This window comes from Orcinus orca, chromosome 2 (assembly GCF_937001465.1).
Source record: "Orcinus orca chromosome 2, mOrcOrc1.1, whole genome shotgun sequence".
Classification (NCBI taxonomy): Eukaryota; Metazoa; Chordata; class Mammalia; order Artiodactyla; family Delphinidae; genus Orcinus; species Orcinus orca.
This window is the reverse complement of record NC_064560.1, coordinates 169907700-169934900: the sequence shown is the minus strand read 5'-3', so window position 1 is coordinate 169934900 and position 27201 is coordinate 169907700. Positions and strand designations below refer to the sequence as shown.

The 27201-nt window shown below is 38.4% G+C and overlaps 3 protein-coding genes and 1 long non-coding RNA gene across 8 annotated transcripts in view; all 4 read left to right on the top strand.

The window, feature by feature from the left end:
- Window positions 1-15472, top strand: part of LOC105747719 (synaptojanin-2-binding protein) — a 169915-nt gene extending 154443 nt beyond the window's left edge. For 2 of the 3 annotated variants that reach the window (XR_007475661.1, XR_007475660.1), the window contains exon 4: window positions 15016-15472. The gene's annotated coding sequence lies outside the window, so the exon portion shown is untranslated. Of the gene's footprint in view, window positions 1-14668 lie in introns of all 3 variants that reach the window. The other variant, XR_007475659.1, reaches the window with a different exon arrangement.
- The window catches only part of SYNJ2BP (synaptojanin 2 binding protein), a 49862-nt gene extending 34390 nt beyond the window's left edge, over window positions 1-15472 (top strand). Inside the window, exons 2-4 of one of the 2 annotated variants that reach the window (XM_049706227.1) lie at window positions 1469-1605; window positions 10272-10367; window positions 12974-15472. In XM_049706227.1, the coding sequence (XP_049562184.1) occupies window positions 1469-1605; window positions 10272-10367; window positions 12974-13114 (374 nt within the window). In that variant the 3' untranslated portion in view covers window positions 13115-15472. Of the gene's footprint in view, window positions 1-1468; window positions 1606-10271; window positions 10368-12579; window positions 12935-12973 lie in introns of those variants that run through there. The other variant, XM_049706226.1, reaches the window with a different exon arrangement.
- The window catches only part of LOC101290084 (cytochrome c oxidase assembly protein COX16 homolog, mitochondrial), a 159606-nt gene that overhangs the window by 72845 nt on the left and 59560 nt on the right, over window positions 1-27201 (top strand). The gene's annotated exons all lie outside the window — the stretch shown is intronic.
- Window positions 19337-26523, top strand: LOC125963553 (uncharacterized). Its single transcript, XR_007475662.1, has 2 exons — window positions 19337-20053; window positions 21924-26523. It is a non-coding gene; the product is annotated as an uncharacterized LOC125963553 (long non-coding RNA).

The following is a 27201-nucleotide window of genomic DNA, read 5'->3' as shown; positions in this document are numbered from 1 at the left end:
ACACTGTACACGAGGTATGATATTTCAATTAGACATTTCCTGCTGCTTCCTTCTTTGGCCATGTGTTTCCATAAATCATAGATCGATTCGCTACTGCTTATGTTAATATTGTGAGGGTCACTTATAAGCTTTCCTCTCACCTTTTTAAGTATCTGTTTTCTGTTGAAATCAGTAGAAGAGGCTACTGATTATGGCTGTTTTTTCCAGTTGTGCCACCAGATATTTGTTTTTCAATTGTTTCCTAACTATCTCCTTTCTCTTTGCACTGTGGCTTTGAATTCTACAGTACCTGACATAAAGAAAGCCCTAGGGAAGTTCCCTTTTCTTTCATTTCTTTTTATTGCATAGATAAAATCCCTATATAAATGGTTTTGTAAAATGAAGTCCTTCCCACAACTTAGTGTTTGGTCCATGGAAAAATTACCTTGGTAGTCAATTTTCGTTCTTTTTTAAATTCAGTTTTATTTTATTGTGGTAAGAACACTTAAATGAGATCTGCTCTCAACAGATTCTTATGTGTCTAATAAGGCTGTTGTTATCTATAAGGCACAATGTTGTACATCAGATTTCCATAACTTCCATCTTGCATAACTGAAATTTTATCCTTGTTTAAAATAATCACGCATTGAAGTGAAGAATAGAATGGTAATTGCCGGGGGCTAGGAAAAGGGGGAAATGGGTAGTTGCTAATCAATAGGTTATCAGTTATCTATAGTGAATAAAACTTGGCAATCACTGTACCCAAGGATGTGGTTATTTGTACTTGAGGTATAAAAGGAAAGAAGAGTTAATTTGGTGATTTAGTCCTGTCATGAAGCATAAGTTACCTTTTTAGTTCCCAGGTTTTCTGCCAACGCCTACAGTACTGCCCCCTCGATTCAAACTAGGAAAAAAAAAAAAAAAGAACTCCCAAGGTCATTTCTTCCAAAGCACCACCATCCACAAACTCTCCTGACGTTAGGAGAAGTATTGAGGGGATGGTTTGCTTAAGAATCTCTCTCCTACTAAATAAGGAACCGTTCGTTTGCCGATTAGTTTAAAGCATAGCTTCTTCTAAGCAGGAAAGTCAAGATTTGGGGCCTCTGAATGCCACCAACAGAATCAAAATCAAATGTGAGCAGAAGTACATCTTAAAAGAATCAGCATTATTTTTTCACTGAGCTCAGTATAGATCTTTCTTTTTATATTCACCTAACCATGTTGATCATTGTGTTTGTATTTTTAGTCCTGCCTGGTCTGAGTGGGCAACTCTCGGTACTCTTGACCTCTGTTGGTGATACTAATCATTTACCTTGCCCATGACTAGCCACCAGCTACATCACAGTCTTAACTTCCCCGCCTCCTACCCCCCCACTCCCCAACCCCCACCCTTGCCACATGGCCTTTCCTTTCTCCTTCTCCTCTTCTCTAATCCCTTTCCTTCTTCTTCACCCCTATCTCCTTTACAACTCCTCCATGATTTTCTTAGGGCTGGGCTTCAACATCGTCGGTGGCACAGATCAGCAGTATGTCTCCAATGACAGTGGCATCTTCGTCAGCCGCATCAAAGAGAACGGGGCTGCAGCCCTGGATGGGCGGCTCCAGGAGGGTGATAAGATCCTCTCGGTGAGAACTGGCTTCCACCTCCTTCACTGTCCCTGGCTCCCTAGACCCTAGTCCCTACCCCCAACTCCTTCCTTGGGAAGATTCCTGCCTGCCCTTTTGGATCAGGAAATACAGTAAGGAAAACTTGAGAATGGGTTAAGATTAAAGTATAGTATGTAGTTAGAAACTATGCAGTTTAATATTTTGACAGATAACTGCATTCTCTCCAGAACACTGGGAACTAGGTTCCATGGTGAAGAAGGACTTGAAAAATACAGGGGTTAAGAAGAGAGCCATATTACTCAAAAAGTTTTGGTTAAATGTAAATTATTGAAAAATGAGAATGGTTAGAAAGTTTTGAGCACTCTGTGCCAAGCAGTATGCTGAGAACTTTAAACTTATTTAATATTGTAGCAACCCTATGAAGTGGTACAATTATTATGCCTGTTTTGCAGCTAAGGAAGCTGAGGCTTGGTGAGGTCAAACAGCTTGCTCAAGGTCATTCAACTAGTGTATGGCAGAGGACTTGGTCTGTGAATTTGGAACCTCTACTCTTAACCCATATACTATATTGCCTCCTAAAAGATAAGTGAGGAGCTAGGGTTCGTTATCCTAAACAGAAAGTTGCATGGTTATTTAATAATAGAGTTTATGTATGGTTCTGTATAAAAACTGAAATTAGTCTTTTCTATTAAGGGTAGAATTAGGGAACAAAAAGACATAAACCTCAGTGTGAGAGAATTTATTAGACACAAGCCAAGATAAGGAGCCTTTCTTATGTGAGCCATCACCTCAGAGAGAAAAGAAATTATTTGAAGGCCACTCAAGTTTCTTAAAAAGGTATGGTAGGAGATAAATGTTAATGAAAAGAAAAGTAGATATCTAAGAAACTGAGCTCATTTGTCTTTAAAATTTTTAGCGAAGAGGACTTGACTATCAAAATAAAAGAATTATTACAAAGATCTCTACAAGATATAAAACACTACAAATATATGTACGACATTGATTCAAGGTTATGTTCTAGCCAATTAAGGAAAAAGCATGTGAAAGGAGAGAGGAAGAAATGCCAGGCAAAGAAAAGGCAAAAATATAAGACAGGTAACGGAGAGAAAAAAAAGACGACAGAAAGAGAAAAAGATGGAGCTTATGCAAGAGGAAAAGGCCAGCATATTCTCTATTCTATCTAGGGCTATATTCCCTGACTCCAGTTTCCCTGCCAAGAGTTTGCTCCAAAATTCAAATTCTAGATCCTGTTTCTTAAGAAATATTGCCTCACCGTCCTATTCCCACTGTATCCTTAAGTGAACTTGTTAGGTATTAACCATTAAATTGTTCCATCTATTCTTGAGCTCACTTTATCTCTTTGATGTACTTAAGTACTCACTTATAATTGGCTTTGGAATCTCTGTAAAATGATGCTAAATTATTTATTAGCCTATATTCTCATTTATTCTTTACGGGATTCCCTAGTTTCCTCACATGGTTATTTTTCCATGTTGTAAAATTTGCTCCAACTCTTTCTTTTAACTGTTGCCAGATAATCAGACTAATAATATGTCCTTTCCTTAGTGCATATCCATTTTGGGTAACTAATAGAAGTATCATTAAGTGGTCTAGATTTCAGGTGAGTTATTAATGACTATTAATTTAATCTTTCCATTTCTCCCTAAATAATGCCCATGTTTTATCTTAATTTCAAGTTCTAAAATTAAATAACTGCATGATTTATCATGCAGTTTCTCCTTTCTCATCAAAAGTGAAATTTAATTTTTTGTGATCACTGTGGATGAATGTAAATGATTTTTAAGACCCTGTTGTATCTGACAACCATGAAACAAAAACAGATATTACCAATAGAAGAAAAGATCTGAAGTTGAGATGAGGGTTGGAGAGTCCTTACCCAAAGTTCATTTGTATGTGTGTGTGATGGTGAGAATGCTTTAATATTTATATAGGCTATCAGAGAACCTGGGAAAATTATATTTTTGTAAAAAAATAAACTATGTAGGTTTCTCATTTCTCCTGTGTGTCTACCTAAATGAAGGGAGGTAGATAGTCAAGAATAGTCAATTCTCAGTGAACTCTACATGTTTAATGAAACTTATAACTTCAGGGTGATGTAGCTGATTATAGGATACAGATTAATGTTCCATTTTGACCAAACCTGTTATATAACAGAATGGCATGGATTGGGCCATTAGTCAGCTGCATTTCCTATTCTCTTCAAACAGAATTCTTACTTTGGTGAATAAAAGAGTTGAGTAGTCATCAACATATATTAACTATTGTATTTGATGGCCTGCAGAGCACTGCCAGGTGCCATGGAAAATTAAAAGAAAATGAAAGACCAGTCTGTGGTCTTAGATCAATGGGGAAGACCCACCAGAAACCCTCATCCAATCAGCTACAGAGACGTTGAAATATACAGAATCCTTTAGACCAAGTACCTTTAAGGAAGAGTCTTTGTCTTCTCATCTCTATCTGCAGCATGTAGGCCTGTAGCTGGAACAGAGTAAGCATCTAGTAAATTATTTGCTCTGTGAATGAATTATAACTTTTTTGGTTTGGCTTGATTAATTGGAGCTAGATAATCTATTTTTTTTCTTCCTTCAACTTTAATGGAAAGAGAGGACCCCTCCCCCCAAATTGTAATTCACTTCAAGATTTTGGGGGAAAATGAAAATATCCAGAGTATAATCTGAGGTCAGTGCTTATTAAATTGAGCCCATTCTTTCTATATTTTATACACCTGTATTTGTATTATCCTATATAGTTAGTGCTCCAGTAACTCTTACATTATCCTAAGATAATGTTAGATTATCCTAAGGCAATCCAAAATTATTTATCATCCAAGAAAACATATTTTAACTCAGTTTACTCCTTTCCTAAGGCAAGAAATAGGAAACTCATAGATTGATAACAACCACAGTTAAAGCAAAAAATTGTATGACTCCCCATCAGTTAACTAGAATACCACAATCCCAACACTCTGAACATTCAGTTAACAAAATTTTCTAGCATGTTGCAAATCTGTCATATCTCAAGTTTAATATAACTTATAATATCATGAGTTAAGGAAACTGAAGTAGCAAGTTTAGCAGTATTCTAAAATTTCTCAGTTGAATGAATAGCTCTTGATAGTAAAAGTGAGGTCCAAGGAATCTGGCCTTCGCCTGGGAGCTGATTACAAATGCAGAGTCTCAGGAAGCTCCTCAGACCCAGACCCACTCAGATAAAAATCTGCATTATAACAGATCCTTGGGTAAGCCCATGAATAAAGTTTGAGAAGCACTGCTGTAGGCAAGTGTCTTTCAGACATTTTGAATTATGACCCATAATAGGAAATACATGCACACACACATAACTGAAGCAAAGTTTAACAAAATAATACCTATTTCTTCTATATATGATGCATTCTAATATTTTGTGTTTTCTTCTAATTTCACTTACTTAAAATTAAATACTGGTCTTGACCCACTGGATTGACTTCACTATCTTTTGGAATGGGTCAACAGACTTATATTTGAAAAATCACTACTCAGTAAATGGAAAATCACTGATGGAATCTGTGGATTAAGTAGGCTGGGTGTGGAGAAGACTCAGGCAGTTTAGGTTAAAGCTAACTCAAACTTCACCAGATTGCTAGGATGGGACCTAATAATTTGCACTTTTAACAAGTTCCCAAGTTAATGCTGCTGGTCCTGGGACCATACTTTGAGAACCTCTGGTCTATATTAGTAAGGATGGTGATAAAGAGAAAGTGGATTCCACATATATTTAGGGGTAAAAATCTACAGAACTTGGAGGTTAGTCAGTATGAGCTGGAATCTGTAAAAGCAGTTAGAGGAGGTAAATATTGGAAAGCAAATTTGGCTTTGGAGTAGAGAGATATATTGTCAATTGAAAAAGAATCATCATTTGTTTTATAGAGCTGGTTTACCTCCAGCATACTTGGACAAAGGATGAGAAATGGTTCTTTAAAAAAGAAACTCCCTTTGCATTTCTAAAAGGCCTCTTTTTTTTTTTTTTTAAGCAATTAGAGTAACTGACCTCATACATTAGGATACCTTTAGAATTAACTAGGAGGGTTGAAAGGTATAATTGGCCTGTGCTCCTTTGCCTGATGTCACCCAATGTCTTTCTTCCCTGCTAGCAAAAGTAAACTCACATGAGGACCAAGATTACACACTGAGTCATTGGCAGCTAGAGCTGCTATTAGAGTCTAGGCCTTTCAGCTTTGTGTAATATCAATAAATGTCACCCAGGCTTTGTGTAGTTATGGCTTTTGCAGAGTATACTCTGCAGCCAAACCTCAAGAAATCGTGTGGCATTTATTATCCTCAAATGTTGTTCAGAGCAGTATTCAGGTACTATAGGGGTGATAATGATGAGTTGAGATCCAGCCTAAGTTACTTACAGTCCAACGTAAAGTGTTACAAGACAGTTCAGTTTGAGCTTTAAGATAGTTACATAGTATGGAGATTCAGGAAGTAAATCATTCACATCTAGTGCAGTTATCTAGAAAGGCCTTGTCAATGAAGTGGCACTTAACTAAATTGCTTTTTTAATGTGAATGCCACTTCAATATATAAAATGAATAAAAATACTAACATATAAACACCATGTGTCTTCATACAACTCTAAATTTTTTTAAACGTATAGTATAACACATAAAACTGAAACTCCAAAACCAATAAAAATTTAATTTACAACATTAATGTGATGGATAGTGATAGGCTGCAGAAATAAAATTCTTGCTTACAATGTAAATTTCTAAAGTTTAGTGTTGTTAGTGAAGGTTTGGGGGCTGGGCTGCTTGAGTTTGAATCCTAGCTTTGCTACCTCCATTCTGTATGTCCATGGAAAGGTTGCATAGCCTCTCTAGTTTTATTACTTATAAAATGGGGTTCCAAACTTATAGGACTATTGTGAAGATTAAATAAGTTAGTACATGTAAAATGGATAGACAGCTCCAGACATGATAATAAATATACAGTGATTCCCGGCTATTAAAACTGACGGCTACAGCAAAGATTATTTTGAGCTCAGTATTCCTGTCATTGAATGTCATGTAGTGACTCAGTTTTCCCACTTGGATTCATATCATTATGAAACTTGGCTCTGTTATGGAGCTATGACATCTTTGCCATTTGTTGACAAGATTGCATCACTAACTTTTTGTCTGCCTCTGAGAGAAAATACCTATTTCTTTACAATGAGAAATGCAGTTACCCTATGGGCAAGTTTAGTTACGTGAGTATTCCCACTACCATCAGCAATCTCATACCTATTCTCTCTCTACCAGGAATTAACTAGAAAACTGAGTCTGAGAATTCACTGTGATGGTTCTAGAAATTCTGCAGTTCTTTCCCTTTGACAAATCTACCGGCCAGAAAACCAAGACATAATCAGAAGGTGGCTTGGTAGCATGAAATCACAGTCTATCAACTAGAAAACCCTGTATTCATTTCTACACTATATAGGTAGCATGACTAATCGTATTTAAGATCAGTCTTGGGAGATAAATAGAATTTTTTAAAAGGGAAAGGTATTCAGATGATGGGTATAGCTTGAGCCCAGGTATGAAGGTAAGAATATATGTTTTATGTCCCAGGATCAGTGAGTTGTGTGATTTAGCTAAAGCATAGGATGTATGAAAGGGTAATGAAAGATTAAACTGGAAAGGTAGGTTTCCAGTCCTTCATTTCCTGGAGGACTTTGCATACCAGAATGAGAAATCAGGCATGCACGCTTTCCTCCCCTGCTCCCAGTTTTGTGTTTGTTTTTGAGCAATAAAGTGGCATGAACAGAATTATACTTCAGGAAGATTGATCTGGAGACGTAATGTTTGAATAGGTTAGAATGAGGGAGGACCCAGAGGAAAGTAAATTAGAGAGAAGGCGATCCCAGTAGTTCAACTAAGAGTATTCATAACCTAAAGAGAGGGGCAATAGAAAGAAAATAACATATGAGTAATGTTATTATGTTAGACTACAGGAGTTGCCAATATATTGTATGTAAAGATTGACAGAGAGAGTTTTTAAATATTACCAAAATTTTAGTCTGAAGGAATGGTAGTGTCAATAAGAAAGAAGTCAGGATAGTTTGGTTTTGTGGGAAATAAAAAAGAGGCTTTGGATATGTTGAGTTGGGGTCTTAACAGAATATGCCCCAGCTGACAGAATAGGTACCCAGCAGGAAACCGGCAAATCCAGAAGTAGAAGTAGGGATGAAAATGTGGGAGTTGTCTAGCAGATTATAGTTGAAATTGTGAAAATTCACCATGGGAGAGAAGAGGACAAAGGACTATTGATACTGAGGAATATTTACTTACCTTAAGAAGGAAGGAAGGGATACAGAACAGTGCAAGAACTAAGAGATCCAAGTGTTCATAAGCTAAGACAAGAGAGAACTGCAGAAGGGAGGAGGTGGTCTGAACACTGAAAAAGGGCTATAGGATTTGGTGGTTGGAAGTTACTGCTGACCTGCAGGGGCAGCATGTTCTTCCCTGCCCCCCCCCCCACACCTCATATACTAAGAACACAAGGAAATAGAGGGAGCGGATGGTGAGGAAGTGGAGACAGTGCATGAAACAGTTCTTTCAAAAAGATTGGCAAAGAAAGAGGAGAGAAGATGGGAAGAGGGTGATGGTGGGTTCCAAGGAATACTTGTGTGTGTGTGTGTGTTTTAATAGATGAGGGTAACTTTAGTTAAGAAGGAGCAGAGAACAATAATACTTAAGGAGTCAAGAGGGTAAGTGACTGCTTAAGTTCTGTCAGGAGGCTGGAAGGAACATGATCAAGAGCACTAGTAAATGGGTTAGCCTAGATAAAGGACTCTAATTCAGAAGTAAGGGGGAAGCAGCACTATGAGAGATCAGGGAACTGAGGGGAAAGGAAAGAAAGTGGAGAGAAGTGTTTGTCAGAAGTTCTCAGTATTCTCAAGAAAGATAAGGCAAAGGAATCTGCTGAGAAGAGAGATGTGATTGGAGTTGGAGTTTGATGGTAGGAAAGGTCTTGGAACAGCTACCACTGCATATTTATTAGGGAGTTCACCAGATGAGAAGGGTTGTAAGGATGCAGCAGGAGCCAGCTAGTATGCGTCTGTGGTAGAGAATGTGACTGTGTATCTTTCTCTAGGAATATTAAACACACTGATGACAAGGAAAGTAAATGCAGTGTGTTGCCCAGGACTGGAAAGCTGGCAGAAGATCGTGGGGATGAGGGATTCTAATAGTTTTCCAAGTGCTTTTTTGAAATAATAGGAACTCCTAGATGGGTAAAAGGGGAATTCACAGAGGTATAGGAAGTATGAAGAAAGTAGAAATTGTTTTTTTTTAAGAATTTGAGATATTGGAGCTGTAGCATGCCTAATGTTGAAGTTGAAGGCTTATGCCAATTGGCGATTAGAATGGAATAGAGCAGGAATTCTTCACTTTGGAAAGGTAGACAGTTTATAAGGCCAAAGTGTTGATAGATTAATTCACAAGGATATTGGCAGGAAATAGCGTGGAGGGACAATTTTGAACCTCTTGGAGAAGGAAAACTGTGACAAGGAAGATGAGAAGGTTGAATAAGTCAGTGACTTGATCTTCAGCTGAGGAAAGAATAGCTGGTGAGTCAAGGTGGAGGAATAATCGCGCAGAAGGATCAGTAAAAGGCCAGGGCACTTTAGTCTTCCTTCCAGGATATAAAACCCCTATAGCCCTAGCTTCTACACTTACTATGACTTTAGGTAAATTACGTAGCCTTGCTAAGCTTCAGTTTTTTCATCTGTGAAAACAAGATAAAAATAGTGTCTACCTCATAGGATTATTGTGATTACTCAGTGAGATAATGTATGTAAAACATATAGCACAGAACCTACCAAATATATTAGATGTTCTTGCTGCCGTTGCTGACATTGACATGTATAAAAGATACGTAGATTTTGCATAAAGTACGCTATGCTGTGTCACTGATTGCAGCATAGAATAGATACCACTTGTGGCCAGTGTCACTCCTGACACTGAGCAGTGTTAATACCAGAGTCCTTCACATCTCTCACCTTTAAGTAGTAGGACTCACCTTCACCGAAACATTTTAGAAGTTTGTATCATCACAGAAATACGGTTTTTAGTAAATTTGAGGAGGATAGGGATATCCATGGAGTCAAGGGAAATTGTTCAAAAGAAAACAAGAACAATAGAAGGAGCTAGTAGATTTGTACCACATCAAACTAAATTGTGGAAGAGCTTCTCAGAGTTGTATTTCTAGAGCTGAAGCTGGCCATGCCAGGGATTAGACATATAAAGGATAGAGTGATAACCTGGGAGACCATGTTAGCTGTAGGGAAGCAGGCTGATACTCGTGGAAGACATACAAATACAGTAACAGAATCCCAAGTGTCAAAACAGGGCAGGCAGTAGGAGCTCAGAAAAAGGAGAGATTCCTTTTGTTGTTGTTGTTGTTGTTGTAAACTTAGGTACTCTTCAGATGGCCCATGTAACCTCAGTTCTAGGAAAACATAGCTTCAAAAATGAAAAAAGTTACTCTGAGTTCTAAGTAACTTTACCCCTTCTTCTAGCCCTTGGAATTTGCTCTGTAGGAGTTTGTTTTTTAAATCTTTGGTCACATGAAAGTAAATCTTTGACTTATGAGAGTTCACATTCTACGTCTCTTACTACTTTTCCTTGCTGTTTTTGGCAGGTAAACGGCCAAGACCTAAAGAACCTGCTGCACCAGGATGCTGTAGACCTCTTTCGTAATGCAGGCTATGCTGTGTCCCTGAGAGTGCAGCACAGGGTAGGTGTCATTTGCTGCCGCCAGGCTTTTGTAACGTTGTGAATAAACCATGTGGTGTAATTTTCAGTAGTGTGTTTGGCTTTTTTCCTTTCACTGTCATTCTTTTGAAAAACCTGTCTGGCACAGGCAGGGGTCTTCTGAGACTTCTGCTTATCATTAAAGGAAATTTATAACAGTATGTTTGCAACCCAGGTCCTGGCTTCAAGGTAATGTGCCCTAAAGATAAAGCTTGACAACCAAATTAAAATAAATGGGGAAAAATACAACCAGAATCAATTTTATTTCTTACTAGGGAAGGAAATATATGTCTGCCCTTGAACATTCTTATTTATGAAACTCTAAGTGCAACGATGGTGGGTTTTTTGATACCCACTATGTGCTTTTCCCTATCACCACAACGAACCCTTTTCTTATCAACTTAGGGATCCTCTTGACCAAAGTTCTAGTGCTCAAAGGGGAGCTCCAGGAAAAAGGAAATGGGATTCAGAATTCAGTCAAGTTAGCACCTATTCTACATCCATTCCTTAGTTCCTAGTGTTTTATAATTTGGATAATGAGAAGAGAAGCCTGAGTGGACATAATTCCTCCCATAGCACGAAGGACTTTGGAATGCATTTACAACACAGTTTAGTTGTACCTTTAAAGTTACTCCCTCTTGAACTGATGCTGTCTTTGCTTCATTAACTCCTGAGTGAGGCTTCAAAGTTCAACAGGAGATAGTTAAAAAAAAGTGGAGAGGGCAAGGCACGAAAGATATCTGAGAAAACAGCTGGGGTTGCAAGCAGAATCTCAGCGTGCTGGATTAGAAAACAGGTTGATAGGAGACATTGGTATTCAGCTGCTTCTGCCTTGGCTCTTCTTTGTTTCGAAAGCATGGGAGAATGTATGCAATAGGTAAAGGCAAGCAAATATAGGCATACGCTTTAGATACAATTAGAGTTCTTTTTGAAGGCATGTGAGAAGTGATTTCCAAGGTTCATTTTTTAGGAAACTTCCATAAATAACTCCAAACAAAACAGATTCTTCTGGTCAAGGAATTGGCCTAGCCCTAAAAACCATGTCTTTCTACTGAGTATGTTCTCTCAGGACATCTCATCAGGAAATGAATGAAAGATGTAGAGGTGGGATAGAGGATAGAAAAGGTAGTTTGTTCAGTCTTGTCTTTCAGATTGAGGGCATCAGAGTTTCATGGATTGTAATGAGGAGATTAAATCTAATTAAAGATGGCATCACAGTTGCTGCCACTTACCTATTAAAAGTTAATGTTAATCTAATTCGAAAAGATACATGTACCCCAATGTTCATAGCACTATTTACAATAGCCAGGACATGGAAGCAACCTAAGTGTCCAGATGAATGGATAAAGAAGATGGGTGTGTGTGTGTGTGTGTGTGTGTGTAATGGAATATTACTCAGCTGTAAAAAAAGAATGAAATATTGCCATTTGCAGGAACATGGATGGACTTAGAGATTATCATATTAAGTGAAGTAAGTCAGACAAAGACAAATACTGTATGATATCACTTATATGTGGAATCTTAAAAAGTGATACAAATGAACTTATTTATGAAACAGAAATAGACTCATAGACATAGAAAACAAACTTATGGTTACCAGAGGGGATAGTGGGGGCAGAGGGGGGAGAGATAAATTAGGAGTTTGGGATTAGCATATACACAGTACTATGTATAAAATAGATAAACAAGAACCTACTGTATAGCACAGGGAACTATATTCAATATCGTGTAATAACTATAATGGAAAAGAATCTGAAAAAGAATATGTATATAAGTGAATCGCCTTGCTGTACACCTGAAACTAACACAACATTGTAAATTAACTATACTTCAGTTTTAAAAAACGGTTTAAAAAAAAGGTAATGTTAAGAAAGGCTACCTTTTACAAAATTGATTGAAATAAAGAAAGACCACCAGCCTCAAAATGGAATGCTTAGGCAATGAAAAATTATAACTGTTAGGATATGATTTATTTTTACTTATTTACCTTTGAGTCTTTTACTTCCGTTCCATATAGGTTTCACCTTTATCTTTGCCTAGTATTACAGAATAGGGGATGAAGGACAGGACCCCACCTTCGGAAGGAGTGGGTACCTTTTGGGAATTGGAAGTATTTCTAAATAATGGCATTGCACCTGTGTTAACATTGCTCAGATCTGCTCTTATTGCACTCTGATGACTGATAATCTTTCTAGAAAGATGGACACACCCTGCCCCTGGCCAGTAATTTCCAGGCTCCCTATAGGATCAACAGGCTTCACCTCATATCTTCATTTTCCTGGTATGATACACATATAGCTTGGTGGAGACAGTACAGAAATAGAAAGAGGTTATCTCAGGGGTCCCTTTAGGTCAGTAGCACAGCAAGGTTAAATGCCTCCCCATCAGATTTATTTTGTTTCCAAAGAATTGGTGAGATTGTTGTATCAACTCAGGACAAACAGAGAGGACTCCTGTTCGATAGTGCTTGGGGTTTGCAGCTTTGGGTGGTATAGAGACTGTAGACCCAGGTAATGTGTCAACTTGGACATTTCAGTTGTGGTAAACACACATTGGTCACTACAGTTAACATTTTTCTTCCCCTTCCAGTTACAGGTGCAGAATGGGCCTCTAGGACATCACGGTGAAGGGGAGCCAAGTGGTATTCCCATAACTGTGGTGCTGGTGCCCGTGTTTGCCCTCATCATGGTAGCAGCCTGGGCCTTCATGAGATACCGGCAACGACTTTGAAAGGCTTGCTTTCTTCCAGTGCTCCCGGAGAAGAAGATACATTTCTCTCTTTCTCTCACCCTCCTCCCCTGCCATTCTCCCATAACTTTCCCTCTCTCTACATAGCCAACACACAATTTAAAGAGACTGCTACCCAACCAGAACCTTGCTGCTCAAAATCTCTAAATCCTCATACTCTGGTGGGAGAGTAAAGGCATTGTTTGAAGGAATGCTGAAAGAAGGACTTGCTTAGAACAAATGAAGAGTTATATATTTTACTAGGACCACCAATAGAAGTTCAGCTGCAACCCAGAGAGGGAGAGGTCCAGTCTTCCCATCACCATGCGTGATTCCTTTTTTCTTACCTGGCATGTGTCAAAGATCAGCTGTAATAAGAGGAAGAAAGGATTTTTCTCTTCAATGATCTTCATTGGGAAGTTTTTGTGTCCTTTATTTAATTTCTAACTACCTACTGGGCACCTACTTTGTATCAAACAGAGGTGAATGAAGAGAGAATTTCTACTTTTTTAAGAAAGCAAAAAAAATACACACACACACATACATACACTTATTCATATATGATAGTATAATAGTGATGCCTTATGGAGAATTAAAGAGAAATAACTCTGGTTTCTGGGTTTCTGATGTAAGAATTAAGGGATAATCTTAATTGAAGAATTCGATACATAGCAGGAGTGAGAGAGTGAGCCTTAAGAGAGGATGCAGCTAATTAAAAATCTTAGAACAATATTTCTTCTCATAATAGCTGCGGTGAAGTTGAGGTAAAATGACATAATCCAGCTTTGTGCAAGTCAGTCTGTTTAAAAAACTCGGGAGATGTAAATATAAACCTTACTAATCTCTGGGCTACCCTAGTGACTGTTTTGGTACCTTACAGACCTGATAAAGGATCAGCTGGAATGACTGTGGTCAGAGCTATAACTATGACGATGGGGCCAAACCAACCCAGTGAAAAAACTCAGGCTATCTACCAGTCTTGTTTCGACTAACAGGCAAAATCTGAGAAAGGGACTGCTGCCAGCAGGATGGGCATGAAATCAGCTCTGCTTCAATTCAGTTAAGTTGAAAGGATTTGGATTGCTACTGTTTTTTGAAAGGTTCTGAACGCTGGTTATGGCTTTTAATGAATAAATCATTTTGCGGGGAAGGCTTAGAAAAGAGTTTTGTTTGTTTTAGCGGCTAGGGAAGTTTGGTGGATGTTTCAAGGAGAAGCCTTACGGATGAATGGATGTTAGGGAATACCAAGGAGATAAATGAGGTGGGAACCCTCCTGTTCGTGTGGTATTGAAGGTTGGTTTTAAAGCACTAAGGAGAGCTGAACCAAGACTAATTTTCTGGCTTAAAGAAAATCATTTCCATCCTCTAAATATACTGGCCAGGCTATAGGCTTTATATAATCTTGACAGCAAGAGTATGAAGACTTTCCCTCAGGCAGTCAGTTGTGTCCAATTTTTAGCATGGACCATCTGGTAAGAATTTTATAAATGTTGATTGGACATCAGCTTTGTTATGACTTTTACAAAGAAGCAAAATACTTAGCCTCCATTCCTAAAGGGTTTTTTTTTTTTTGGTTCCAGTTGGGAATAGAACACCTTTACACATAAAATAATAAACAATTACCTCCATAGGCAAGGCAATGTAAGTTAGTGTCAAATTTATATTGCAAACCAAAGGGAACGGTTACTGAGAATAGAGGCACTTGAGAAAGTTGCATGGAGGAAGGGAACAAGTTAAGGACCCTTGAGGAGCTCACAGTCAAGAGAATTCATAAATAGATGAGAAGTTAAAAGTATATCATCAGGTTAAGTAATAGTTGAGAACAATAATAAAAGAAATGGTACTTTTCAGAGTATGATGCAGCTACAAAGACATGCAGACACATTTTCTTTTTTTTTTTTTAGGAATTCAGAAAAAGAAAGCTGTCACGTAATGGCATCAGGCCAGAGTGGAAAGGGAAGGCTTTTAAAAATAAAAACCCCAGTTAAGACCTTGCCTCTGGGTCACCTATTGGTATAAGAAGAAACTTGCTGTAAACAATCCTAAGAGGATTTCTGCCTTCAGACCTGAACTGTTCAGTACCTCTGAGACTCACTTAGACAACTGCATTCAGTATTCCAGTTCTCACCTCAACCAGCCCCTCTGTGGAGGCACAACCTCGGGTGCCCTCCCTGTATCTGGAGGAATGTGCAGCAGCTTCTGCAGTGGGCCTGCTTTCCTCCCAGGATTCCTTTCGGGGTTTGGACATTAACTCCTGAGAGGACCTTGAGACATACAAAAGGAAGCAAATGGCAAGCAGGAAGGACAGCTATTTTGTTTTTTGTTTGTTGGTATATGTAAATAAAAACACCTATCCCATCATTGGTAGAGGTTTTGCTTTGGTTGATAATAGGGATTCCAATGCACTTTAATAATTCAGGTTTTCTCTGGAATTAAATAGCATTTAAAGATCAATATAGTAAAGGTTTAGGCAAGTATGCTACTTCAATTATATTCTTATTTCTGATTCTCTAGAAAATTAAATTATTATCATAGATGAAGTATTGGAGTCCATTGTAGGTCATTAAAAAATGCATCCTATTTATAGATTGACTAACATTTCTATCACTTTATCGATTGTAGGTAATATTCTTCCCACCTAAATTACTATGTTCAAAGTTTTAAAAATTGAATGAAAATCTTTTTTAAGACATTTACTTAAAACACTTTGCTACATTTATCATCCTATATTATACATACAATTCTAATAAGACATTGTTTGCTTCAGTCGTCTCTCTTTTCCTGCCAAGTTTTAACCAATGCTATTGATTTAACTTAATCACACCATCTAGAAAGTATAATAGAAAAAGGAAATTAATACCTGTTACTACATTCTGTGCCAGGTACTAAACTAAACCCTGATTGGTAACACTGTTTCTTCATGCCTCACAACTCTGAAGTCTAAGTATTGTTAAAAAGACACTAAAGAAAAGAGAATAAATTGTTCTACTAAGATTACATAGGTGGTAATAGTAGAATCAGGATTTAAACTCAGGACTTCAGGTGCCACCACCAATATTTCCTTACTGGCAGTGGTTCTCAAAGTGAGGTCTCTGGACAAAAACATCAGCACTACCTGGGAACTTGTTAGGAAAGCAAATTCTTGGGCTCTACTAGACCTACTGAATCAGAAATTGAGTAGGGCACCCAGCAATCTGTTTTAATACTCCCTCCAGGTGACTGATGCACATTAAAGTTTGAGAATCACTGCTCTATGCCAATAGTCACCTTTTTCTCAGGTTAGAATCACCCAGAGAGCTGATAAAAATTCTGATGCCCAGGCTGCACCTAGATCAGTTAAGCAGAATCTCTAGGGGTGGGAATAGGGCAGCAGTAGAACAGAGTTCATGTAATTCCAGTGTGCAGTGTCAGGAAAAACAAAAACAAAAACGCTCTGGCATTTAAACCTAGACACTATTTAAATTATTGAATTACATACGGGCATTGCTCCAGCCAAAAATGAGAATTGCACTTGGGCCTTTTTGGAGCCCAGCTTTCATTAGCTTCTGCCTCAAGTATAGATGTGGAATAAGAAGTGGAGCAGTATTTGGCTTCTGATTTGCTAAGGACTGACCAAACTCCAGCAAAATGTATTAGCGTGTCAGTGTGTGCCTCTATTAAATTAAAACCAAATCATAGAACATTGGAGCTAAAAGATTCTAGGATGAATCTGTCTTAAAGATGAGAAAATCAAGGTTCAGAGATGTGAACTAACTTAACCCAGATCAAAGACTTAGTCTGTGGCAGAGGTGCCCTTTCTGTCTCATATATATGTCTTGAATGTATCCACTATATGAACATAGACAAAGCTATCCTTTTTATCTCAGTCCACTTCCATCTTCTTTCTTTGGGCCTTGAATAAAGATCAGAAGAACTGACAGCTGAAGGGTATTGCAAGCATCATGCAGAATTGGGAGATTACACAGAGTAATCTGAGAAAGACCTTGTATCAAATTCAATCAGATGAGTTCTTCTGAGACTAATTCCAATAGTTCAAAACTAGAAAAGTATTTTTTTTACATTGGACATTGTTTTTGTTGTGTAGATAAGCAATTTTTAAAATATTTTTTAAAATGAAACATAAGGTTCTCAACTATGTGGGGGAGTAGAGTTCATGTAATTTCATGTGAAGACAATAAACATTTTATTATAACTATTTTAGTTGAAATTTATCTTTGGACAGATGAGAGTTTTTTTCCTCATTCAACAAATGAGTGCCTACTATGTGCTAGGTGCTGATAATATAAATTAAATATGGTCACTCTAAGCTGAAATAGCTCATTATCTGAAAGTGGGGGAGTATTTGTTGGTGATCTTGATGTTAAAGTATTTTTCTGATATCACCTAGAAATAGTAGATTGAGTTGTGAAGCTCTTTACCTCTCATTTATAATAGGTTTACAGTTGGTTGGTATCCTGGGGTAAGCCCCTTTTGCTGTTTCTGTTTTTATCTGCAAATCTTTTTGAGACAAGCACTCACATCCAAAAGGGCAATTGCTACCAAAAGGAAGACAGTATTTTAAGGAATTCTGTTCTGATCAGAACCAAGTCCTTAACAGCCATAGTCTCTTGCCTGATGTTGATATTTATAGAGAGACTCCAAAGCACTTGATCTGCTTACCTGATATACTTGACGATACTGTAATAACCTATATGATAAGAAAGCATTGTTGTGTCTAAAGAATCAAATTATAGCAACCACTAGGTCTTGTTTCTAAATGTTTTCCTTACTGTTCATATTCTCTTTCTTTTTGCAGGGGAAAGGGGGAAAGGGAGAGAGCTGAAATGTGGTTTCAAATGCAAGTCAATCATTAACAGAGTCATTTACAAAAGAACTTTGTATTTACTGTAATCATTAAACTGCTTGACCAGTCACAGGAAAATGGGTGATCCTTCCTACTTTGCAGATTTGCGAATAGAATCACAAAATTGAATCCCATTTTAATTCTGTATCGGCAATGCTGATTTGAATGAGTTTCTTATTACTGTTTTTGACGTTGAACGTTGTTTTTATTGTGTGAAATACATGCGCATTTTACCCCCAAGACATGTTAGTCTTTATAAGATTATTTTCCTTATGAACCTTATTTTATTTTGCTTCCTTTCTACTTTGATCCTAACGTCATATTGCATGCCTGGATCTAAAGAGCAGTCAGTTTCTCAGATCAAATAGATGCCCTATAGCAACTTGGAAGACATATGGAGATAAAACCATATTTTCTAAGGAATACCATTATACATTAAATATGTTAATGAGGCCATCAAAACAGATAATAATCTCTCTTAAGCTTTTCTATTTGATACCAGATACAGTACATGAAATAATAGTGTATCTAACTGTGCCTAACTTAGTATTGACATTCAACAAAAACTTGTTGCATTTGTCAGTAAATCTTTACAATCTTTTCCACCTTATTTTGGGGATTGTTGAATAAATATCTCCTTATTTAACCACCAACTTCCTGGGGTAACACTCTGACAGAGCAATGGAAAGAGAAAAGAAAGAAATCTAAATGATCAGTTTGAGGCTTAGCTTTGACATAGAAGATTAGGAGATAAGGATAAGGGCTCTATCATGTACTGCTGATAATAATTGGCTAACAATTATTAAGCTCTCATCAATTTATTTCTATCTTAATCTTATTTTAGCTACTGTGCTAAGCCCTTTACATGTGTTTATTTAAGCCTCACAACAACTCTATAACTGCTGCTGTTATCCCCATTTTACAGATGAGATAAGCGTCAGACATAGATTAATTTGCCTGAAGTACACAGCTATTAAGTGCCAGAGCTGGGATTTAAACTCAGGCGGTTTAGCTCCAGAACCTACATACATAACCATTACACTATGCTGTCTCTACTCTCCATGGTTCCAGGCACTACATTGGGCCATCCTTTTCCATGACTTATAAATGTCAGTGAATTCTCACAACTATGCGAGTCAGTATCAATAATTCTATTTTGTTTTGTTTTGTTTTGTTTTGTTTTGTTTGCGGTACGTGGGCCTCTCAGCTGTGGCCTCTCCCGTTGCGGAGCACAGGCTCCGGATGCGCAGGCTCAGCGGCCACGGCTCACGGGCCCAGCCGCTCCGCGGCATGTGGGATCTTCCCGGACCGGGGCACGAACCCGTGTCCCCTGCATTGGCAGGCGGACTCTCAACCACTGCGCCACCAGGGAAGCCCAATAATTCTATTTTTATAGATAGGGTAACTCAAGGCCTAAAGAAGTTAATAACTTGCTCAAGATACATTGCTAATTAGCGCCAGACGTGGGAATTTCCTTCAAGCCAGTGAGGAGTCTCATTTCTCTTCCATCATTCCGGGAAATTAAAGTTTATTATACTGAATTTGGTTCAACCATGCTAGCATAGCCTTCCATTATGGATAATAGGGAATTGACTGCATTAGGTTAAATGTTCTACCACAATAGCAGTAGTAGTACCATTCGTTTTATACAAAGTTTGAAAACAATTACCAACATTTGCTATCTGACTTGTCTTCCCTCCATCCCCCAAAACCTTACAAGATACATAGAATACAGAAAGGGGTTTGTGCCACAGGATGTGAAAGGACTTGTCAGAACTGAATATTGACTTTTGCCCAAGTTACCTTGTATATAGCTGACTCTGATATGAAAAGTCATTATTGCTGCATCATATGACTTAAGCAAACACCAGACCTGGAGTCAAAGTGCTAGTGTCTAACTGTAATGTGTACAGAATGGCCATTTTCTCCCTTGATGGGCAAAGAAGGTATGTAAGTTATCAATTACATAACAAACCACTGCAAAACTTAATGGCTTAAATTTTTAAAAATTCTTTTCAAAGAGATTCTATGAATTGACTGTTTCTTCTGCTACCACCTAGAGTCACATGGAACAGCATTCATCTGATGACAGAAGAACGGTAAGTAGTCCAAGATGGCCTCTCTCTCCTGTCTGGTACTTAGTGCTAGCTATAGCCCAGGGTGCCTTGCTTTTTCTCCACATGGCCTCTCATTTTCCAATAGACTAGATTGGGCTCTTCATAGCAGTGGAAGGGGGGGTTCTCAGGGAATTGTTCTAAGAAGGCAAGTCCCAATGTGGAAAGCGCTAGTCAAGCCTTTGTACTTGTCACACTTGCTGATGTTTTATTGGCCAGACCAGGCCATGGCCAAGCCTAGAGTCATTATCGGATGGGACCTAAACGCCACCTCTTGCTGGAAGCAGTGCAAAGAATTTGTGGTCATTTTTAATCCACAGAGGAAGAAACCCAACTTCAAACAGCAAAGACCAGGGTTCAGCAAATTTTTTCTCAAAGGACAAGATAGTAAATATTTTAGGCTTGCAGGCCTTGGGTCTTTGCAGTTTTGGTATGAAAGCAACCATAGACAATATATATATGCAAAAGGGTGTGGCTGTTTTCCAGTAAAACTTTATTTACAAAAACTGAGGTCCTGCTACACTATAGTTTGAGGACTGCTGCCAAAGACTATCGCAGGTTGAGATAGACTTCTAAGAGTGAAAACGAGAGAAGAAAGCTCCCAAATGTTGATCCCTTGGAGTCCCAAATTGAGGAGCATTGACACATTTCCTAGGAAAGGCTCTTTTTAAGAATCTCTTATCCTACAAGAAAGAGAAGCCAGGGAAAGTTCAATGAAAATTTCCCCTGCTGTAATTTTGGAAATGAATTGAAGAGTGACCATTGTCAGACTTCATGAAGCACCCATCATAGCCAGGATACCATCCAAAATTCAAGGATTTACATAAAAGTTATAACAATATTAAGAACTCACCAGGCACTTTATGGAAGTTATTTCATTCCATGCTTAAATAATGTTATTAGATTGAAATTATTACCCTATGATAAAGATGGAAAGATAGAACTTTGGAGTTGTGAAGTTAACTGTCTCTAGTTAATATCATTATTAATGTTAAAACCTAAACAGTCAAGGTTTGAAACCAGAACCAGAATATTTTCTGGCTCCTTATACTCCACCACATTGTCCTTGCCTTTTGAGTTTGGAGGAAAGTAATCTGTGTAGAAAAATAACTTACTGGAAAAATTATTTGGTACTAGTCACACACACACACACACACACACACACACACAATAGTGTCTCTTCAGATGCAGAAAAAAGATAGGGAATAAGAAAGGATTGGTAGTTTTCTCCTACCTGTTTTAAATATTGTGCATTAATAGAATACTTGAGGTATAGTAAGGCCAAAAGATCAGGAGAAAACTGACATTGAAAAGATAGTTTGTTACTCACAGTTTCCAAGAAAAGAGGACACACTGTGCCATGGGGGCCACACAGGGAAGCACTGATGCTGGTCACAAAGCAGAGGGAGAGGGAGGAACTGTGGGCAAGAGACTTGATTGTGGTTTCCATGAGAAGGAACAGACAAGGCCAGGTAAGCAGGCTTAGGATTGGCTAGTTTGAATAATGTCAATGGTCTCTGTGGCATAGGGGCTGTCCCTAGCTATCTGGTACCTGGCCTTGGGGGTGATTAGGGCATGTGGATAATGGCCCTAAGTGTGAGAGCTGAGAAAGGAGGTATTTGGAATGTGGGCTCTGGATTGTCTGGTTTGTATTTGAAAACTGCGCTCATGGGAGAGTTGTTTACTATCTCTAGAAATTGACTAACACTGGGAGGAGTAGTCCATTCAGGGTCAGGAAGGCCCCAGATGTCAAAGCATCAAAATACAGAAGATAAAAAACACTGGTTACACTGCCACTACTACTATAGTGGGATCTCTGTCCCTCTAATTTCTGCCTTTACTCCCAAACCTACAGAAATGACTGAGATAGCCAAAGGTAATCAGAACTATCTAGAAAATAGCCAAGAACAAGGAAGGAAGCAAAACAACAACAGAGGGTTCTGGTTCAAGATGACAACATAGGAAAACCCTGATCTCACTTCTTCTCACACACTGAGTCTACAGCTACCTACAGAACAATTTTCTCTTAAAAAAACCTAAAGACTGGCTAAGTGATGACCACATCAGGCAAACAAGAGGAAAACCACCTCAAACTGGGCGGGAGGCTGGGATACAATCTTGCCATAAACCCCATCCCCAGCACAGTGGCACACAACCCAGAGAAAACTCAAAACCTGAAGCTTCTCCCTGAGGAGCAAAGGGTTTTATTTCCACATCAGTAACCTCAACTTTTAGGACCTGCACCAGAGAGATGACCCCCAACATCTTTGAAAACTAAGAGGACCCACAAGACTGTAGTAATCTGGGAGACATTTCTTAAAGGGCCCATGCACTGAGAAGAGCACCAGGGCTCAGCTCATCCATCAGCCAATCACACCCAGACTTAAAGTGAAAGAGGCTGGAAGATCAGGAACAAGACAAGGATGACCACTATCACCACTTTTATTCAACATAGTATTGGAAGTCCTAGCCACGGCAATGAGACAAGAAATAGAAACAAAAGGAATCCAAATTGAAGAAGTAAAGCTGTCATTGTTTGCAGATGACATGATACCATACATAGAAAATCCTAAAGACACCACTGGAAAACTACTAGAACTCATCAATGAATACAGTAAAGTTGTATAATACAAAATTAATATACAAAAATTTGTTGCATTTCAATACACTAACAACAAACTATCAGAGAAAATAAGAAAACAATCCCATTTACAATCACATGCAAAGAATGAAATACCTAGGATAAAATCTAAGGAGGTAAAATGACTACTCGGAAAACTATAAGAAATTAATGAAAAAAATTGAAGACAATACAAACAAATGGAAAGATATACCATGCTCATGGATTGGAAAAATTAATATTGTTAAAATGAACTTACTACCCAGGGCAGTCTACAGATTCAGTGCAATCCTTATGAAAATACCAATAGCATTTTTCACAGAACTATAACAAATAATTCTGAAATTTCCATGGAAATACAAAAGACCCTAAATATCCAAAGCAATCTTGAGAGAGAACAAAGCTGGAAGTATCACACTTCCTGAATTCAAACTATACTACAAAACTACAGTAGTGAAAAACCCACATTTATACAGAAATTAACCTACAACAAAGGAGGCAAGAAAATACAATGGGGAACAGATAACCTTTTTGGTAAATTGTGTCGGGAAAACTGGACAGGAACATAGAAAAGAATCAAACAGGACAACTTTCTCACCCCTTATGTATAAATAAACTCATAATGGATTAAAGACTCAAATGTAAGACCTGAAATCATAAAACATCTAGAAGGAAACAGAGAGAGTGCATTCTTTGACATTCTTCTTAGCAATATATTTTTGGATATGTCTCCTTTGGCAAAGGAAACAAAAGAAAACATAAACAAATGGAACCTAATCAAACTAAAAAGGTTTTGCACAGTGGCAGAAACTATTGACAAAGTGAAAAGGCCGCCTAATGAATGGGAACAGATATTTGCAAATGATATATCTGATGAGGGGTTAATATCCGCAATATACAACTAAACATGAAAAAAAAAAAGGAAAAAAACCCAATAAGCTGATTAAAACATGGGCAGAGGACCTGAAGAGTTTCCAAAGAAGACATATAGATGGCCAACAGGCACATGAAAAGATGCTCAACATCACTAATCATTAGAGAAATGCAAATCAAATATACAATGAGATACGACCTCACAACTTTCAGAATGGTTATTATCCAAAAGACAAGGAACAATGAGTGTCAGCGAAGATGTGGAGAAAAGGGAACCCTCATGCACTGTTGGTAGGAATGTAAATTGGTGCAGCCACTATGGAAAATAGTATGGAGATTTATCAAAAGCTAAAAGTAAAACTACCATATGATCCAGCAATTCCACACCTGGGTATATATAAGAAGAAAAGGAAAACACTAATTCAGAAGGCCAACAGCTGAAGTTTCTGTGGAAATGCTAGAGGCCAGAAGAGAGTGGCATCTGGCATCATATATTTAAAGTGTAGTAAACGTAAATGAGTATAATCTATAAATATATTGAATCACTGTGTTGTACACCTGAAAACAATATAATATTGTAAATCAACTATACTTCAGTTTAAAAATAAGAAAAGAAATTACGTTTTTTCTCGTGGTGAATTCAGGCTGAGTTAAATCATACTTGTATCTTTTTGAATATTCCTGGGTGCACTGATTTTTAAAAAAATCCTCCAGTATTGCATACAACACATTTACACAGTGGTACATTCTTCTTTTCTAAATATTAATGTGTGTGTTAATATGATCCACAAGAGGATTAGTCAAGTGAGATAAGCTGTTCATGGTAACTTCCTTATTTTGAGTTGATTCAATTTACAAGCAGTTCTATGTAGAAATGATTTTTGAAAAGACAAGGAAAAGGAAGTATGAAACAGTGATGATCATGATAGTGATGCACTCTTCTGGAAAGAGCTAAAAAGAAGCTAAAGTCAGAATTTTTTTATAAATCAATTCTTTTGAGGTATAGTCAGCATACAATAAAATGCACAGATTTAAGGATGTGGCTTGATGAGTTTTGACTTGTAAGCACCATCCTGTCTTAGTCTGTTTGGACTGCTATAATAAAATACCTTAGACTCGGTGTCTTATAAACAAGAATACTTAATTTCTCACAGTTCTGAAGGCTAGTAAGTCCAAAATCAAGGCACCAGCAGATTTAGTGTCTGGTGAGAACCACTTCCTGGCTCATAGATGACTCCTTCTCACTGTAACCACACAGGGCAGAAGGGGTGAAGGATCTCTCTGAGTCCTCTTCTATAAAAGCACTAATCACCTTCCAAAGACCCCACCTGCTAATACCACCACCTTGGGGGTTAGGATTTAAAACGTTCATCTTGAGCACACCCCAATCAAGATTCAGAAGTTTCCCATCACTCCAGAAACTTCCCTCCATCCCTCCCTTCCCTCACATCACAAAAACAGTGATTTTATTTCTGTTCCCCTATATTATTTTTTGGACTATTCCAGAACTTCATACAAATGAAGTCCTGTATGAAGTTTCTTTGGTCTGATTTCTTTCTATCATCATAATATCTATGAGATAGATACATCCATGTTCTTACACATGTTGGAAACTTGTTCAGATTTACTTAGGATTATCGTACTAAATGAATATGCCAGTTTGCCATTCATCTATTCAGTACTGGTTGTTTTTTTCCAGTCTGTGGAATAAACTTGTGAATAATGCTGCTATAAATATCCACATACCACTGTGGGGAACGTCCTATGGCTGGAATCACTGAGATGTAGAGCAAGTATAAGTTTAACTTTATTAGAAACTATTATTATCCACCCTACCTTTTCTACTCGTGACACTATTTATTCTTTCATTCCGTTAATCACCCCCAACACATTCCATTTTTATAAAGTATGAGAGAATCTGGTTCTTTCCTCAAAATTCTTACACAAAGAAGCTTCCATTCTCCTCTCCATTTTGTAATTTCTTAATTACAAATTGAAGCCTTGTCTCATTTTGGTTTCAGGAAAAATATGTCAATCACTGTCTTAAAATTGCACGACACCCACTGATTCTTCCCCTGTGACTTCTCCAAGAGGCCACGGGACCACTCAGCCCAAGCTATACACTCCGTTTTTCCTAATTTCTCCCATGTTTCCTCCTCTCTAAGAGCCCTGTGCCAGGATCCCCAGGATCACTTAGCACAGCCCCTCCCCCTTATGAATACACCATTGTTATGTAAGAGCTTCCCTCTCCCTCCTCCACCTCTCTGGGGATGCCCAGCCTCCAGCCTCTCTCTGCTCTCCTCAGGACTAGACTGCTTTTTAGGAGTTGCTGTTGCAGGGATAGTCTTGCCTGCCTCCCGCTGGAGTGGATTTCTTTGGTCACAGGCTTCTTCACTCATGGGGCCTGCCTGGGCCCAGGCCCACCTGGCAGATGATCTCTGGCTGCCTCTGCTCTGACTACTCCTGTTTCCGACCTGCTGCTCCCATGACCCCCCAGGTTGGCGCTTCACTTCCTCTGAAATTGTGATCCCCAGGAAGGTGTCCCACAGAGTGCGTGGAGCCACAACACAAGGCCAGCTCTCCTACAAGTTTCGCTTCAGTGGCCAAAGACACGTGCTTCACATGAGAGTCAAGAAGAGCTTGCTGCCCAGGCATTTTCCTGTTAATCACCGATAACGACCAAGGTGCCATGCAGGAGGACTACCCTTTTATCCCCCGAGACTGTTACTACTTTAGCTACCTGGAAGGGGTTCCTGGGTCCATGGGCACACTGGACACCTGCTATGGGGGTCTGCGTGGCATGCTGCAGGTGGATGACTTCACTTAGGAAATCAAACCACTGGAGGCTTCTTCCAAATTTGAACATCTGATTTTTTTTTTTAACATCTTCATTGGAGTATAATTGCTTTACAATGGTGTGTTAGTTTCTGCTTTATAAAAAAGTGAATCAGTTATACATATACATATGTTCCCGTATCTCTTCCCTCTTGCGTCTTCCTCCCTCCCACCCTTCCTATCCCACCCCTCTAGGTGGTCACAAACCACCAAGCTGATCTCCCTGTGCTATGCGGCTGCTTCCCACTAGCTATCTATTTTACGTTTGGTAGTGTATATATGTCCATGCCCCTCTCTCACTTTGTCACAGCTTACACTTCCCCCTCCCCATATCCTCAAGTCCATTCTCTAGTAGGTCTGTGTCTTTATTCCCGTCTTACCCCTAGGTTCTTCATGACCTTTTTTTTTTTTCTTCCTAGATTCCATATATATGTGTTAGCATACGGTGTTTCTTTTTCTCTTTCTGCCTTGCTTCACTCTGTATGACAGTCTCTAGATCCATCCACGTTTCTACAAATGACCCAATTTCATTCCTTTTTATGGCTGAGTAATATTCCATTGTATATATGTACCACATCTTATTTATCCATTCATCTGTCCATGGGCATTTAGCTTGCTTCTGTGTCCTGGCTATTGTAAATAGTGCTGCGCTGAACATTGGGGTGCATGTGTCTTTTTGAATTATGGTTTTCTCTGAGTATATGCCCAGTAGTGGGATTGCTGGGTCATATGGTAATTCTATTTTTAGTTTTTTAAGGAACCTCCATAGTGTTCTCCATAGTGGCTGTATCAACTTACCTTCCCA